We start from the raw sequence: 16,696 nt of genomic DNA, 5'->3' as shown, positions 1-16,696 counted from the left end.
ATGAATCACCGCTAAATAAACCTGATTGAAGGAAGATTGTAACTAAATGGCATACTCACGGAAGTCAACATGCTTGACTCCGCAATGTTTGGACAAAAAGTTGTGTCCATGGCGACTTTGCGAGGTTTGGATCAAAAGTTCTGTCCATGTTTATATCACACAATGGACACGATACGATGTGAAAATATCCAAATTTATTACTGTAATTCACCAAATGATGAATATGATATTACAAAATTCCTACGTTTTATATCTTATTCAAGACCAAACGTAGCCAATTCGAAGGAAGGGCATTTTGTCTCTGGGCTATAGCCACCCAGTTTGCATTTGCTAGGCTAAAAAGCTGGGAATTCCATAGATTTTCCATAGATTATCTTCATAAGAATATCTTCTTTCCTGCCACGTGTCCAGTTAAAAAAATTAATTCGACTTAAAAAAAATCTCAAATTTAGAAAGATATATCCCTACTTCTTTTTCCCCTATTACAGGTTCATGGCGTCACTTCCCGCCAAACGCCACTAAGACCCTAGCATCTTTCTCTCTGCCTAAACCCTTCAAGGCCTGAACTCCCGCCTCCTCCTCCACCGCCGCCGCCGCCGCCGCCGCCGCCGCCGCGAATTCCATAACCCTACCCTCCCCAAAATGGACGCCAAAGAAGGCCAATCGGACCTCGTCCTCATCCTCGACTACGGCTCCCAGTACACCCACCTCATCACGCGCCGGATCCGGAGCCTCTCGGTCTTCTCCCTCTGCATCTCCGGCACCGCGCAGCTCAAGACCATCACCGACTACAACCCGCGCGTGGTGATCCTCTCCGGCGGGCCCCACTCCGTCCACACGGCCGACTCGCCGAGCTTCCCCGAGGGGTTCGCCGAGTGGGCCGAGAGTAATGGGGTGCATGTGCTGGGGATTTGCTACGGACTGCAGCTGATTGTTCAGAGGTTGGGAGGGGAGGTTAGGGTCGGGGAAAAGCAGGAGTATGGGAGGATGGAGATCAAGGTGGAGAAGAATTCGGGGCTTTTCGGGACGAAGCGCCTGGGGGATAGGCAGACTGTGTGGATGAGTCATGGGGATGAGGTGGTGAGATTGCCCGAGGGATTTGAAGTTGTTGCACGGAGCCAGCAGGGGACGGTGGCGGCCGTTGAGAGCCGAGGGAGGAGGTTCTATGGGCTCCAGTATCATCCTGAGGTTTGGTTTTGATTCTGATTTTTGGTTTCTGTTGTGAAAAATTTTGTTTTGCATTTGATTTATGGCGGCGACGGCAGTTAATTTTGCTTTGTTGTTCTTTTTGGTTTTCTGGTTCACAATGCAAAAGATTTTTCACAAAGATCTATAAGATTTAATTGATGGAAGCCTAGAATTTGGGTTATTGGTTCGTGAGTTCACGCCGGGTTTAATTAAGTTCGATGGAAGTGGGAGGCAGCTTGTTGTACAGCCTAATTTGTGCAAATTTTATGTGAATTTCGTTGCTATCTTCCTCAAAATGAGAATTGTTTTCTTGTGCGATTTGGTTAATTAAAGCATTTAGTAGATGTGACTGATTAGGCTTGAACTTGATGGTTTTCTCTTGCTGCCGAGTTGTGACTGGATTTTGAGATCGTCACATGTCTCTCCTTATAAATGTTGGCTGTTGAATATGGTGCAGGTTACTCACTCACCTGAAGGAATGGAAACACTGCGCTACTTTCTTTTTGACATCTGTGGAGTCACCGCAGGGTGGAAGATGGAAAATGTAATGGATGAAGAGATTAAAGTGATAAAGGGCACAGTGGGGTCTGAAGATCATGTCATTTGCGCATTATCTGGAGGTGTTGATTCAACAGTTGCTGCAACTCTTGTTCACAAGGCTATTGGAGAGAGGCTTCATTGTGTTTTTGTTGACAATGGTCTTCTGAGGTGAGTTGAGCCCCCTTTTCGGGGAAATCTTTTGTGTGTTCTTGCCATTTTATGTCCTCTGCCTTACTTTGTATCTTTGCTTCCTATAGGTACAAGGAGCAGGAGCGTGTCATGGAAACCTTTGAAAGAGATCTACACTTGCCAGTTACTTGTGTTGATGCTACTGAGCAGTTCCTTAGCAAGTTAAAGGGTGTAGAAGACCCTGAGGTTAAGAGGAAGATAATTGGAAAGGAATTTATTTGCATCTTCGATGCTTTTGCCCACGATCTGGAGAAGAAACTTGGGAAGAAACCTGCATACTTGGTCCAAGGGACTTTATATCCCGATGTGATCGAATCATGTCCTCCCCCAGGGAGTGGAAGGTCACACTCGCACACAATTAAGAGTCATCACAATGTTGGAGGACTTCCCAAGGATATGAAATTGAAGCTGATCGAACCGCTTAAGCTTCTATTCAAGGACGAGGCATTATTTCTTCTTGGCTTGTGGATTGTCCTTAGTTTTGTTCTGACTTGTCTGGTTTTTAACCTGCTTTATTTATCTCTCTTAAGGTTCGTCAACTTGGAAAGATATTAGATGTTCCTGAAGGGTTTCTTAAGCGTCACCCATTTCCTGGTCCTGGCCTTGCAGTTCGAGTTTTGGGTGACATAACTAAAGATAATGCCTTAGACATCCTTCGCCAGGTATGTGGTGTTAGGCATGTCACAAATGCTTCTCCACTTTATTCACATCAAAGGCATAACCTTTGTCTTCTTGTTTTGTTTTCTAAAGGTGGATGAAATATTTATTCAATCAATTAAGGATGCTGGACTTTATGATACAATTTGGCAAGCCTTTGCTGTGTTTCTTCCAGTAAGGTCTGTTGGAGTTCAGGGTGATCAAAGGACGCATTCTCATGTTGTTGCTCTTAGAGCTGTAACAAGTCAAGACGGAATGACAGCAGATTGGTAAGCAGTCTGTTCCTTTAGGGCATGTCATACTTCTTTCTTGTCTTCGGAAAAGAATGTCATCTTACCAGGTCGTATTGTGGGAAGCTTGTCTCTAGGATTGAATAATGACTTGTAAAGTCCACTAACTATGTTGGCATCTTTTGCATTTTTGTTGCTCTGATATTTATTGTTCTAGATCTTTTACACGTGTATGTGTGTTTCACCAATTTCTTTGCCTTTTTCTTGCTTATCTGGATGACGGTCTTTATTAAAGGGCACTGGGGCCTCGTATCTCCTGAGTCTTCTTGTCGGTATTTTCTTTTCGGAATGCTGAGTGCTTATATGTCAATTGCAAACAATTTCAGGTATCAATTTGATCACAAGTTCCTTGACCACGTATCACGAAAGATATGCAACAGTGTTCGAGGTGTCAATAGAGTTGTTCTGGACATCACATCGAAGCCTCCATCAACAATTGAGTGGGAGTGATACCATTATGCATGGAACTTGTCCGGATTCATAATATTTATGATCAGATTTGAATGCAGATTTTTGGGACATAAATTTTCCAAGTAACTAGGGGAAATTTATGTGACGTGCTCTCATGCTTTTAGAGGTAGAGTTTTGAGATGGTGTAGGAAAATGGCACAAAGTTCTAAAAAAAAATCTTTGGTATGCATAGTCTTTATAACTTGTTGCTGGTACTCGGTTTGTGAAATGGCAGATTGGTTTGCTGAACTCTTATCCAGATATGCGGTGCATATTGCAAGGCGTATCTGCCTGATTTTAAAATAACTTCGAGGCATATGTGCGTTACTGATCGAAGCTTGCCTGACGACTAATTATAATAAAGCAATACTAAAGGCTTTACTAGCACCAGTACCTGCTCTCATCCTGTGTATTATTGCTGCTGAGATAGGGGTTGAACTCCTTTCTACTTTTTTTATTCTGGCAAATCTTACTGCTTGCTTTTTTCAGTGATAGTACAGTGTATCCTCGGCTATTTTTATGGTGGGTAATCAGTATGACCTGTCCCTACCACTATTGTGTTAATAGTGAACTTCGCTAAAGTTTCTCCTTTTGAAGTAGTGAAAAAAACTGACAGTAACTAACTCTCATTCCATTTATGACCCCTGGTCTAGGCTACAAATTATGGTAGCCTTTGTGGTTTTATTCCTACCACGTGATGTTGGAGTGTGGCAATTGACGACTTGAAAGGTTTTTAATGATTGCTCATCATTATTGCATTTGAAACTTACTTAAAGCAACGAATGACAATTTTGATACATAAAATTCTTATCTTGGGCACCCTACTCTATAAGTAGCCACCCTATGTGCCTACATTCCTAGCTAGCTGAAGTACCCGTGTGATCTTCTGTTGTAATAATGACCAAATCCAAAATTTCCTTTCAACTTCCTGTTCTTGATTTGTCTCAACCTGTAGAGTCCACCTTCCTCTCTGCACTCTCTCAAGCATGTCAAGAATGGGGATTTTTTTATGTTGCCAATCATGGTATACCTGAAAGTATATTCAGCGAGCTTTGTTTGCTATCGGAGCATATATTCAGCCTTCCCCAGGAATTGAAACTTAAACTAGGCCCATCATCATCAGTCCAGACCTATACTCCTCGTTTTATAGCATCTCCATACTTTGAAAGTTTGCGAGTTTCTGGACCCAACTTTATGGCCTCTGCAAAGGCTTCTGCTGATGAACTTTTTGGCTCACAAAATCGTGAAATAAGGTAACTTAAGTTCCACCTTTGGTCTTTCTCTGCCTTTTTATCATGCACTATTTTGTTTTTGAATTTGGTTTCTTTGCTTTTGTTCTGCCAGCAATGTTTTGCAAGAGTATGGAAGCAAGATGATTGATGTGGCAAAGATAGTTATAGAAGTTCTGTTGAAGTGCTTGGGCGATGTTTACGAACGGAAGTATTACAAGACAGAATTCAGCAATTGTCATGGTTATTTGAGGATTGTGAATTATTCGCCACCTGAAAATGTAAAAGAAAAAGAGGTTGAAGGACTTGGAATGCATACTGATATGAGTTGCATAACACTGGTATATCAAGATGAGATTGGTGGGCTTCAGATGAGATCCAAGGAAGGGGAGTGGTTGAATATAGACCCTTGCAAGGGATCTTTGGTGGTTAATATTGGAGATCTGATGCAGGCTTGGAGCAATGGAAGGTTTAGGTCATCTGAACACCGAGTTGTTCTTAAGCAACCAGTCAACCGACGTTCTCTGGCTTTCTTTTGGTGTTTTGAGGATGAGAAGGTGATATTGGCACCTGATGATGTTGTGGGGAAAGGTAACGCAAGGATTTACAAGTCATTCGTCTGTGCTGACTATCTGAAATTTAGGGAGAGTAACGAGGAAGGAAAGTTTGAGAAAATTGGATACACTGTCAAGGATTTTGCAGGTGTTAAAATTCAAGCAACAGTCACTACAATGCTATGAGTACTGTTTAACATGTGAGATGTGATTCTGTTTGGTGAATTTGCTATTGATAATCATATGTTCTTGGTTTTCCCTACTCTGCTGCCAAAGATGGCAGATGATAGTGAAATTGCTCTGCAGTGATGTTCAGATTGCTTCCACTCCTTCCTGCCCCCTTTCCTTGTTTCAAAAGCAGTAATTAAGGTTGTCTCTTTGTGTCTGGAATTGGTGTGGTTTTGTTTTATGATTTGTATCAGTGTTTGGCTTATACTTGACATGGGAAGAGCAGGAGAGCGATGTCCATTGAAACTAAATGTAGCCTTGTAGGGGATTTTGTGCCAAATGTGCTAGTTGGTAGTTTGAAAGGAGAAAAGACGAAACATGTACTGTCGATATTGCATTCTGTTGAGAGGGAATTCAACGAATGCAGTTTATTTCTTGTGCGCTTGGATTATTTATTATTTATCTAGTGGAGGTAATGGCCCTACACTTTTTCGCTTGTTTTCCTGACGTACTTAATTGCTTTAGCGGTGGAGCTTTAGTGATAATGTGGCATACTCATTCTGCACACCCTCCTGAAGCATCTCTATTTTGAAAATGGTCAAGAATTATGTGGTGTAACAAAAATTCGAAGAGATGGGGTGTTTGTCCTTGTGAGAGTGGCCTATGATCATTATTGAAGGATGTCTCAGAGAGTTCTCATAGGATAGGTGATGGTGATTGTATTATGATCTGGAACTTCTTGCTTCATCACTATTAGAATGAATTGCAAATGCTAGTTCTTGCTTCACTGACATTGCTTTCTGCAAAAGCACTTCAAGATGTTGAGCTAGAGCAATAATCCTCGAGGGTGTGGCTACTGAAGCATTGGCTTTCTCAATCCCTGCCGCCCTGCCCTCCTTTTGATTGACGATTTACCTATTTCTAACTTGCTTGATTCTACTACTGTCCTCTTGATTGTACAACTTTGTTAGCCACAGAAGACATTGCACCCTTCATATGTCTGCAGTTTCGATATGGTGGGGCAAGAGTGAAGTTCCTGGGAGATTTGTTTTGGAACTTCATGTAGAAATGTTCCCATCAGTATGCCTTTCTTCCCCTTCTTCACTATCCACAGAGGAAAAAAAAATAAAATTCGGAAGAATCTAGTGTGTGGTAATTTAACATATAGCAACGCTATAATCTCTCTGCCTGCATACTAAGGTTGCTTACTCCCAACTGTTTCTGTTTATAGTTGGTTGGCTCGACAAAGGTTTCGTCTCTCATGTCTATTACACCGTATTTTTCTTAGCTGCTTCCTACGAGAAGCAGGAATTTTCTTTCCCAGATTACTTGGTGTATGAATTAAGTAAAGTGAAGGGAACCAGTACAGAGTACAGACCATCTCAATGAAGTTCTTAGTTGCATGCTTATGTCAAATGAGCTGGCGATTTCCCGCGTTCTGGAACTAGTCTGTAATTGGAGTCATTTCAATCATCGGATTACGGTAATGACTCGGACAAAGGACGGACGAGAAAACCACCGGCTAAATTTAAGTTTTCCGGCTCTACCTACTTTTTCTGGTTCACCTGAAGCGCATAATGATGGACATGAGGAAGAACTTTAATCAAACAATAGTGCTGCTACTGTACAAAAAATATTTGCTTTAACCTCATGAAGATGGGCTTGTCTATCTTTTTCCACACCGGGGTCTTGATTATGTCTGCTGGAGGTTTTTGACCACTTCAAGCCGACATTTGCATAAAGCAAGAACACGTTACTTTACTATCTAATTAAAGGAAGGAGGGCTTTACTATAGAATATCATCAGCCCCAATCATCTTCTTTAGGTTTGGTATTCATACTCATCTCCAATGCATTCTCCTCTCTCTTTGGTTTGTCTTTTTTCCTCGATGTTTCTGTCCTTTGTCCAATTGTCGAAAGCAATCTTGCATTAGTTTAAAGGCTAATACCACGAAGAACTCTAACTTGATACACTTGTGATAAATTTATCTCAATTTAATTTTTTGATCACCAAAAATCCTAAATTAGTATATATAAATTTACTCTCTATTAGTTTTCATTAAATTTTACTATCAAATTGTTCAGTTGTATGACACGTAGCAATTGAAGGGTGTATCGTTTGAGGTTTTTAGTGTTATTAAACCAATTTAACAAAAACTAACAAAGGGTAAATTTATCACGTGTGTATTAATTTGGGATTTTTTATTGTCAGAAAATCAGTTTGAGATAAATTTATCACGTGTATCGAGGTTTTTGGTAATCAGAAAATTAGTTTGAGGTAAATTTATCACACGTATATCAATTTGAATTTTTTTGCTATATCAATCCTTACTTTGAAAAGATTTTAGGATGGAACATTTTTCTTTGGCCTCTGTTAAAGCGTGTGCTCAATGAGATTACGATATTGGACTTAAACAAGTTCTTAAACTATTTCTTCCGAACTTTAGGACGTAAAGTTTAGGGGTATTCCCTTTAGATGAAGGGAAGAAAAAATAATTTCTCTCAACTTGAAGGATGAAGGTGGGGAAGGTAAACTCTACGTCATCTTTGCATAACTATCGCCAAGTAGAATAGTATGGTAGCAACCCATGCCTGGAGTGAGTTATTGGAGTTTCAATTCTTGCGATGTTGGCCTGTTCTTTGCAGCTTATTAACTAGCTTATGAGCACCGTACCCCGCTTAATAAGCACTGTGCATGTGCTCAATTAGATAACGATGTGAGGGGCCGAAAAGGATGAGACTGAAATATGATTTATGGACGAACACGTCTTGGAAGGAGCTATCTTTCTTGCCTTTCCATAAAGCCTCCATTATAATATTTTATCCCCTCCACTTAGCCCTAATCTTGATGCTTTTTCCAGAGTCTCTGGTTCTTCTTCTGATTAACTTCTAGTTTTTCCCTCTTTTGTTTTTTTTTTGTGAGTTGGGTTTCTGATTGTTTCACCTTCTCAAGCAAAGATGCATTGCATGATGAGTAATTTCTCTATAATGTCAACTCTCATATGACAAAGCCTGACAAGGGTTGAAGTGGTTCTTCCTCCAAGTCTCTGCTCAAAATATATCAGTGAAAGCTCATTAGAAGGAATAGACACTGATCTGAGATAGGCACAACTCTTCATTCTGGCCCTGAAAGAATGAACTTGATATTTCCGAAAAATGCATTCTCGATTTATTAGACTATCCCATCAGGAAGAACATCAGTATCGACTTCTCAAAATGATTATGCTTTTTCAACCGGTCGAGCTATCCTAGGGATATATCAGTGAGGGAATGATCTTCAGCATTTCTGAGCAACTCCCTGAAGCGCTTGTTTGATCGATGCAGCTGTCGTCTTTGTTGTTGTTGATCTCTGCAGCTGCAAGATGATAATAGAAGACGTTAATCCTTGCTGGGGGATCGGTGGTTTATTTTGCTACCTGTCTTATTATCTTTGTATTATCTGGACTAAACATGAAAGTACATAATGTCACAATCCAATCCTGCTCTATACCTTGGATTTGATGGTCACAGAAAGAATACCATCGCTGGTCGATGACTGAACCGAGTGAGAATCCAAACTGGAATGGCTCAAAGCTTCAATTATCTCAAGGATTACTCCTTCCCTCCAAACACACCTCATCTCAATTAGAACGTCCTCATCATTCACACTAACACTTAAGTTGTCAATTGGACCATCTCTGAGATAATTGGAATCTGTATCTGTCATGTCATAGTTGTGAGCTTTCCTTTTTTTAGCTACTGGCTGCTTGCCGAGACCCGTCCTAAGATTGCCACAGTTATCAGATGTCCTCTCTGTACTTTCTTGGGGTTTTCCTCCGGAAATTGCCAATAATTCACTCGATATCCTGCTCGACTGCAACTCTTCCACCCTTCTCTGAAGCTCCTTTACATACTCGATTGTGTCATCTAGTATCGATACTTTGTCAACCTGGATCATGCGATACCGCAACAATCATTCGAATGACTTAGCTAGTGCCGATAGGATGATGAAGAGATCATTGTCTTTCCATGTTAAAAGGCATATAAATGTACGTACCTTTTTCACTGATGGGACGACCGCGTTAAGAACACAAAACTGCTCGCTTATCTTTTCATTTTGCCTACTTCCAGATAGATTACGGTCTGGACTGAGTTCATCTTTCAAAGCCATCCAAATCCCATCTCTCTTGCAACCTGCTCCCGAAAAGTCAAGCATGCTCCTTGCATGCAGCTGAGGTACTTCGAGCAAGATCCTCTTCAGCAACTTCTGTGGAACACCTTTTGCTCTGTGGCATTTGAGCTGTCCTTTCTTCCAACCTATGAAACTTGACTCTGGTTCACCGCATTCACAATGAGATCTTGACCTTAATTGGTTGGAGGTTTCCAATATGGATGAAAGAATGGTCCGGTAGTGCAAACCATCCCCTCGGAGGTCTACCCTGTCTAGTTCTTCGTTATTGCATTCTTGAAGGTCTTCTGTCCAATGATCTTTGGACTTCTCAAGATTAGGAATTGAAATGGAAGTTCCAGTTTCTAAGAAGGATTGCGAAATAGAGTCTCTGGAATTTCCGGATTGATGGATGAGGTAACTGAACTCATCTTTCTGGATCTGCCAACTTTGTAATTGCGAAGCAACCCCATTTAATTCTCCAATAATACAAGAGTCGTCAAGTTGTTGGTTCGGCTCAAGCCCATTCGAACCGGTATTAAGTGAAGTTATTCCTTCCTCTGCTTCTCCTGAAATCAATCCGGTGTCGAAAATTGCTCGATCAAACAATTTACTTCTATTATCTATAGCACAAGGGTCGGGTTTCTCAGAGCCTTTTAAGTCTGAAGACTTCAAGAGGGATGTTTTGACATGTCGAATGAGATTAGGATCTTCCAAGACCTTCCAAAACAGTTAAAAACGAAAAATAAGGAAACTTGGTTTAGATTTCCTCTGCATTTGCAACTTCAAAATTCTGAAGAAACCATACTGAAGGGGTGCGACGCTATACCAGTTCGGTTGTGCCTAGCTCAATGATGCCATCTAAAAACTGGAAGCACACAACAGTCTGAAAAGCGAAAAAGAGGATATAAGGAGAGTTATCTAGTCAAGAAGAGACTTTAAAACTGTCCAAATTAAAAAGCAGTGGTTCTTCTTACGTGTTGGAATCGTTTCATCGTCAGTGGTACGGACTCTAAGTGAAAGTAATCAAAAGCTAGCTAGAAACATTTTGTGAACAAATATAATACCTGAATTGATGCGCTCTGAAGAATACGGTCGTTGAATCCCCGAATCACAGAACAATATCGGCACAGTAAGGGAATGTCAGATTCCACCAGCCAACATAAGTGCATAGGCTGTCAAATGATGACAAACTTTTAACGTTTAACAATGCTTCTCAAGTAAGATCATCACCAACCTTAGCAAGCAGAGACCGACTGAACACTTTGCTATCTGCACAGTGTGCATTGCATAGCCAAATCAGTTTACCAGTTGCTAAACTTTGTCCCGGCAAACTGCAGGTTAATGTAGCGAAGAATCATTATTCGCGAACTGGTGAGTGTTGAACCCAAGCTGCTCGCAAATTGGAATAGGAAAGAGAAAAAGTCATAACACGGTGTCGAGCAGTCTAAGTATTCACTACTTGTGAGAAAGGAATTTACCATTGGCCAATGTTGAATATGAAGGACATACAAACCAAGTAATACCACTCCGTATCGGCAAGATCTTCTGGGGACAATGCAACCGAAGGCCTTCTACTAGGTTGTGGATTGGATTTGCTCCCAGAGAGGGATTCATATAGTTCTCTTAGCTGTTCGCTTCTATGCAAGTCCGTATGGTCTCCTCCACCGAGTTCTATAGCTTGAGTCGTCCTCCTGGTCTTTATGTCGCCATTATAGTACCCGCCACCCCATTCCAGTACCCTGCATGAAACTCAACATTTTTCAGCTAGAAGAAACATGATGAGTCTCAAACCACTATAGTTCTCATTTCTCAAGGCAAGCCAAGAAAAGGCTAACTCAGAACCAAAAATTGGTTAAATATCTGCTGAACTGGTAATATTCATATTCTGCGTTAAGAACCACCTACACGCGCACATGTGTACCTGGCGACGCAGAGGAAGATTTTGATCTTGTAGGCATGACAATTGCAATTATGAACAGAAATTCAAGAAGCTAATCTGTATACGAAAGAACCTAAGAAAGCTAATATGAATGCCAAATAAGGGAAAAACCAAGCTGATATGACCATGGGAATGCAACTCTAAAACTGAAAATCGAAAAAGCCAGCTGTTGGAATCAATAGTGATTGCATTACAGATTCAATGCTCTAACCTCTGAGTTAAGCGGGCAAGCACCGATAGTCAAATCCTAAACTAGACCTACTAACTGCATTGACTCTGAAATTCAGGGGAACAAGCAACCTCAGATAGAAGCTTATGCATGAAAATATTTCACAACAAAAATGTACAAGAGCAGAGATGTGGCTGCTAGCATACCCTGGTTGTGCAGCTGAAATTGACCAGAAGATTGCATAGGTCCATTGGATATTCCTCACAGCAAGAGCAAGCTGTTCCTTTAAGTGCTCTCTGATTGTCCCCTGGTGTTGGACTCCAGCTGAGATTTCCAACATCTTCTTGTTGACACCCCCACACCCCCACAAACCAAAACTAAATAAATAAGTATGAATATGAAATTCCCAACCTCAATTAAACAGATGCGTATATGAATATGAAAAATTTGTTCTGCTGTCTCCTTCACTCTCCACACCAGAAAACATTGTTTTTTCACTACTTTCTTTTGCCCTTCATTCTATGCAAATGAAGTTTTTTCAGTTACCACAAATGCGTATAATCACCTCAGATTGTGTAATGATGGACCAGAAAGGCAATGACACGGGTAGCTTTCAAAAGCTGAGCTCGGTTACTAAATTCCCAAGAAAAAAAGTTTTTTTTTTTCCTAAACCAAGAATGGGATAGGAAGAAAAAATTAAGAAAGGAAAAACAGAAAATGGAGAAAGGAAACTATATCTTCTCACAGGACAATGTTCTGGAAACAAGATCTCATGCTGAGTTACGAGGCCTCATCAAGTCACACATGCTCAAGATAAGGCAGAGCCATTAATGGTGGCAGAGCAGCGTGGGGTGAACTGAAGATCGCTTAGCCTTTTTGGAGTTGTTGAATTCTGAAAACCAAATTGAGAACCAACCCAATAGCCAATTCTTCTTCACGAGGCAAAAACAAAAAAGAGTAAAAAAAGAGGCAAGACAATGGAACTGAAACACTTGGCCCTACAACGAGACCTCGGTCACTCACTCGCTCTCTTTCTTTTGATGCTGGTTTTGCTAGTCTTTTTCCACCGCCCAAAACACGATAAAGAGAAAAAAGCAAGCTCATTCCACACAGAGAGAGAGAGAGAGAGAGAGCTTCAAAAGTTAGAACAGAAGTGAACACCATTTACGTACATGTTAAAGCTTTGGAGTTCTCAGAGTCTCAGAAGAGAGAGAGAGAGAAATGGAGGTGGTGACTGGTGAGACTTCGGGGAAGAGTGGTCTGATGAGCATTTAAAGCATTTGCAGAGAGTCGTCATGATTTAATTTTTTTTTTTTATTTTTTTGTTCGGGTCATTCAACTTTTGGATTTGGCGTAAGTGGGATTTGGTAGATTATAACAAGCAAAAGACCAGAAATAGATTGGTCGTAGATCGAGAGGATGTTGCGTGCGTCCGTTCGCTACGTCCCAAATCCGATCTATCTTATTCTCCAAATTCAAGTCATATATATGAGATCCGACTCAACTCAAAGGCGCGTTTATTTGATCAAAAAGAATCTTTTGCGAAATTGCATTTTCGGACTTTCACATGTTTAGTTTACTGGGAATTATTGATTGACGGAAGACCACCTACGGTTAAAGAAAATAATGCATGCTTAGAATTGGGAAAATGAATTTCCTAATCTGAAAAAGGGAAATATTTTTCTGAAAAATAATTTCCTAGAAAGTATTTTCCTTTATCATGGAATTTTTCTCGAAACAAATGCATCCTCGGTGCAGATGAGACCGGAAAAAATCGAGTTCCCATATAAGCATATGTGACAATTTTTGCATATGTAGGTGCGGTGAAAAATCCTAAGTCCTTAACTTAAGTTGAATTACATATGAAAAACCCACCTAAAAATTTAAGAAATAGATGAAGGGTGATTATACTTACGCGTTCATGGCTCGGCTCGGTTTATAATTTCCGCAACGCCCCTAATTTATGTGCGTCCCTTATTGTGAGCTCAACACGAGCAATGAGTTCGAGAGAAGAGCACCGGGATTCGAACTACTTGGCCTGAGCTTCGATGCCATATAAAGTTTCAATCCAAAAGCTCAAGCCAACAGGTAGATGTATCCGTATATTACAAACTCGGGCAAGTGAGTTCTATTAATTTCTTGAAGCCATGGTAAATCGAGTGAGTTTCGTAATCTGAATTTTATGTACTGCAACTTGGGTTTATCAAGATTCAAAAGCATCAAATAGAGTAATGAAAAACAATTTTAGCCGCTGGCCTTTTTTATGAAAGATCTGCTGGACTAAATGAAGAATTTGGAGATGATTCCACTGTTTTTCCCAAGTGCAATCGAATCGCTCTGTCTCATCACGCCCTTCCCAGATCCTTATCATTTCTTTTTTTTTTTTTTTTTTGGTCGGAGATCCTTATCATTTCTAACATGGCACAAAATCCTCGAAAAGGCAGATGAGACTGCTTTTGTAACGTTGTCTTTACTCCGACGGTATATCCTCTGATTATTATTATTATTTTCTCGAGGAAACGACTCTCGAAGAAGCTACTAGAATCCGAAATAGTCGAAGTCGTTTCGACGATAATCAGCTCGACCTGGCCGCCGGTCGTCTTCGACGACCCTTGTCCTAACTCCTGAGGATTGACGAGACGCCCGTTAGGAGTAACGAAATTGGCAACTGGTTTGGGAGAAGCGGTCGTACATATCACGAACGCCATTGCATCATCACCAGTGCCCCTTTTGACCACAAAAAAAAAAAAAAAGGGTTAGTAATTTTCGTTTTGACCAGCTCGAAGTAAAATTTGTTTGCGAAGGTTCCACATTGGAGACGTTCCAAGCCGCTTGTTTTAGACGGATTGTAATTACCATCCAACGATTATTACTATCCACGCAAGAGATTATGGGTTTTCACGGCTTGGACTCCTCGAACGATCATCAATTCCTCGATTAGAAACGATTACGCAACAGTACTCAATCCACTGTAAAATTAACATCATGTTGTTAGTCACAAGAAATAATTAGAATTATTGTGAAGTCTACTCCTTCAAGAATTTGCGGCTCACAATATATTGTTATTTTCACAGTTATTCAAAAACTGTTATGTTAGCAAAGCCATCCCTCGATTTCTATCTGTTGGTGATTACTAGAAATATATTTTCCAAGCAGGGTAATTTAAGAAAAGAAGGACATAATGCAAGAAATGTTTTTGCTAAAAATATGTCTCGAGTTTGAGTTTGAAAAAGAAATTTTCCTAGTGCAAGTAGTTTTGCTATTTGAGTTGGTTTCCTTTTTTGAATTTAGCTCTTATATATATATATATATATGTTGGAATTATCTTTCTTGTGAATTACATCTAAACAATCGAAGAGTGTTAAAGCCTGTTCAATCTTATAGGCGAGGTGGTCCCTTGCCCAAATCTGGCGATCATACTCAACATCGTCATCATCGCTAGCCCAATTCTTTGTCAATCTGTCTTTGTCCTCTTCGTATGCTTCTTCGAATCGTCGTCACTCTCATGGACGGACTCTTCTTCTTCTTCTTTGGAAAAAGAACCAGCCGTCTTTACAAGAACAGGCTGTGTTCTTTAGTTTTATAATGGGATAAGTGTGTTAGAAGTCCTAAAACTTGTTACGAAAGTGTAAATTCACGCAAAAAATTGGATTGCGTTTTTTTTTTGGGCCAACAATGTTGGCAGTTTTTCATACGCTTCGGTAATTTCTTAAGAATTAAATATCTTTGTTTATCTGAGGCTTCTAGAGGAGTAATGCACAGATTTAGAATTAAAAGTGTTTGTTCATTGATAAGTGTAGCAACAGTATTTTGCTTTGCTTTTCCTAAAACTAAAAAAAAAATATTTAAATTGCAGAAAGGAGAATCATATACACGAATTTATGTATCAATATTTACATAAAGTTTGAAATATGTCGCATTCAAAATACATAAGATATGAATTACGCGTGATCTCTCTTGGATGAATTTATTTTACGAATGTATTTGTGATCCTCTTTTTACTTTCTTAGAAGATTTCTCGCATTGGTGTTTTCGCGTACGTGTCGATGTAGCTAAAAGAATTATAGAGTGATTCTAGTCTAGTTTTCTTTTGCTTTTACCGAGGATGACTAGCATTGTCAATTGATTATAAACCTCTTCTTGTCGGTTCCGAAGTCTCTCAACTGCCCACACTTTTCTTTGACGTATAAAACGACTAAGATTGAATAGAAAAAGCCAGGGATGAGCGGTTCCCGATCCGGTCCGGCTTCCATAAAAATTAGGGAACCGGACCCGGTTTCCACTTTTTGGAACCGTGGACCGGACATGCCACCCTCGGAACCGGGAATAGGACCGGACCGTTGGTCCGGTCTGATTCGAGGGTGATTCCAAGGGTTTCCGTTCCGCAGTTTCGAAAAGTGGATGCACACTTTGATAGAAGACGTGATCGAGCTTGAGGTCTAGGAAACAAGGGTCGGTATAGCACGAGCTTGGCGGAGTCAAGACCTCTTCAATTGGCAGCTCCAGATTGAACTCGTCCACTAGTGACTTGGTTGCAGACGGTGCCAATGAAGTCCGAGGCGAGACAAGCGGTGGGATGACTCGGGACTCGTCTGTGTAGAGAGAGAAGTAGAGACTGGACATGGGAGGTAAGAAAAAAATATTTGCGGCGCTACGCTGAAATGAAGCAAAGAAACCCTAAAGGACCTAAATCTAAACAATAAGTAAATGTTAGGTTCATTTAAAAAAAAAAATTTAGAAAAAAGGACATGTTCGGTCTTGGGCCCCGGACCTGGGAACCGGACCACCACATCACTGGTTCCAATTTTAGGAATCGAGAACCGGACCGGATCCCCCTAAAATCGGAAATCGGACCATCGGTCCCGATTCGGTCCGGGCGGTCTTTTTTGCTCACCCCTAGAAAAAACTAGTTTAGCTAGCTTTAATTACTCTTGATCTCTCTTTTGAACGAAATTGTTTGAAAAATATAAATCTATTACATTTTTGTTGATTCAATTCTAAACCTTTTAATTGTGTCAATTGTATCTAAAATCTTTTTACATTTTACCAATTGAGTTCATCCGATCAATTTTAAACAGGAAATCACTAATGTGGACACCGGCCGTTTTATGTGGGACAATGGGGTTGACATGGACAAATTTTTATTTATTTATGATATTTTGGATTTTTTTTTA

The 16,696-nt window shown here is 40.4% G+C and overlaps 3 protein-coding genes across 5 annotated transcripts; 2 read left to right on the top strand and 1 right to left on the bottom strand.

Annotated features, from left to right (window-relative positions):
• The first annotated feature begins 494 nt into the window (after nucleotides 1-494).
• LOC115746462 (GMP synthase [glutamine-hydrolyzing]) lies at nucleotides 495-3,575 on the top strand. The gene is made up of 6 exons (XM_030682224.2): nucleotides 495-1,188; nucleotides 1,646-1,896; nucleotides 1,986-2,361; nucleotides 2,448-2,579; nucleotides 2,668-2,843; nucleotides 3,191-3,575. Exons 1-6 carry the CDS (start codon nucleotides 643-645, stop codon nucleotides 3,312-3,314), a joined length of 1,605 nt encoding a protein of 534 aa, XP_030538084.2. The 5' UTR covers nucleotides 495-642; the 3' UTR covers nucleotides 3,315-3,575.
• A 636-nt stretch (nucleotides 3,576-4,211) lies between these two features.
• Nucleotides 4,212-5,699, top strand: LOC115746463 (gibberellin 20-oxidase-like protein). Its single transcript, XM_030682225.2, has 2 exons — nucleotides 4,212-4,567; nucleotides 4,659-5,699. The coding sequence occupies exons 1-2, from the start codon at nucleotides 4,212-4,214 to the stop codon at nucleotides 5,281-5,283; spliced, it is 981 nt and encodes a 326-aa protein (XP_030538085.1). The 3' UTR covers nucleotides 5,284-5,699.
• A 2,797-nt stretch (nucleotides 5,700-8,496) lies between these two features.
• LOC115746522 (transcription factor EGL1-like) lies at nucleotides 8,497-12,358 on the bottom strand. Of its 3 annotated transcripts, none has more exons than XM_030682321.2 (8): nucleotides 11,729-12,358; nucleotides 10,893-11,153; nucleotides 10,649-10,745; nucleotides 10,479-10,493; nucleotides 10,241-10,297; nucleotides 9,301-10,131; nucleotides 8,755-9,198; nucleotides 8,497-8,619 (listed from the first exon to the last, which is right to left on the bottom strand). In XM_030682321.2, the coding sequence occupies exons 1-8, from the start codon at nucleotides 11,860-11,862 to the stop codon at nucleotides 8,542-8,544; spliced, it is 1,917 nt and encodes a 638-aa protein (XP_030538181.1). In that variant the 5' UTR covers nucleotides 11,863-12,358; the 3' UTR covers nucleotides 8,497-8,541. The 3 variants fall into 3 exon arrangements, with proteins under 3 accessions (XP_030538181.1, XP_030538182.1, XP_048132645.1); XM_030682322.2 differs by having other exon boundaries at nucleotides 8,755-9,192; XM_048276688.1 differs by having other exon boundaries at nucleotides 10,893-11,335; nucleotides 11,729-11,850.
• Between the last annotated feature and the right edge of the window lie 4,338 nt (nucleotides 12,359-16,696).

Source organism: Rhodamnia argentea, chromosome 3, assembly GCF_020921035.1.
Source record: "Rhodamnia argentea isolate NSW1041297 chromosome 3, ASM2092103v1, whole genome shotgun sequence".
Lineage (NCBI taxonomy): Eukaryota > Viridiplantae > Streptophyta > Magnoliopsida > Myrtales > Myrtaceae > Rhodamnia > Rhodamnia argentea.
The sequence above is the reverse complement of the archived record's forward strand: the minus strand, read 5'-3'. Positions and strand labels throughout refer to the sequence as shown.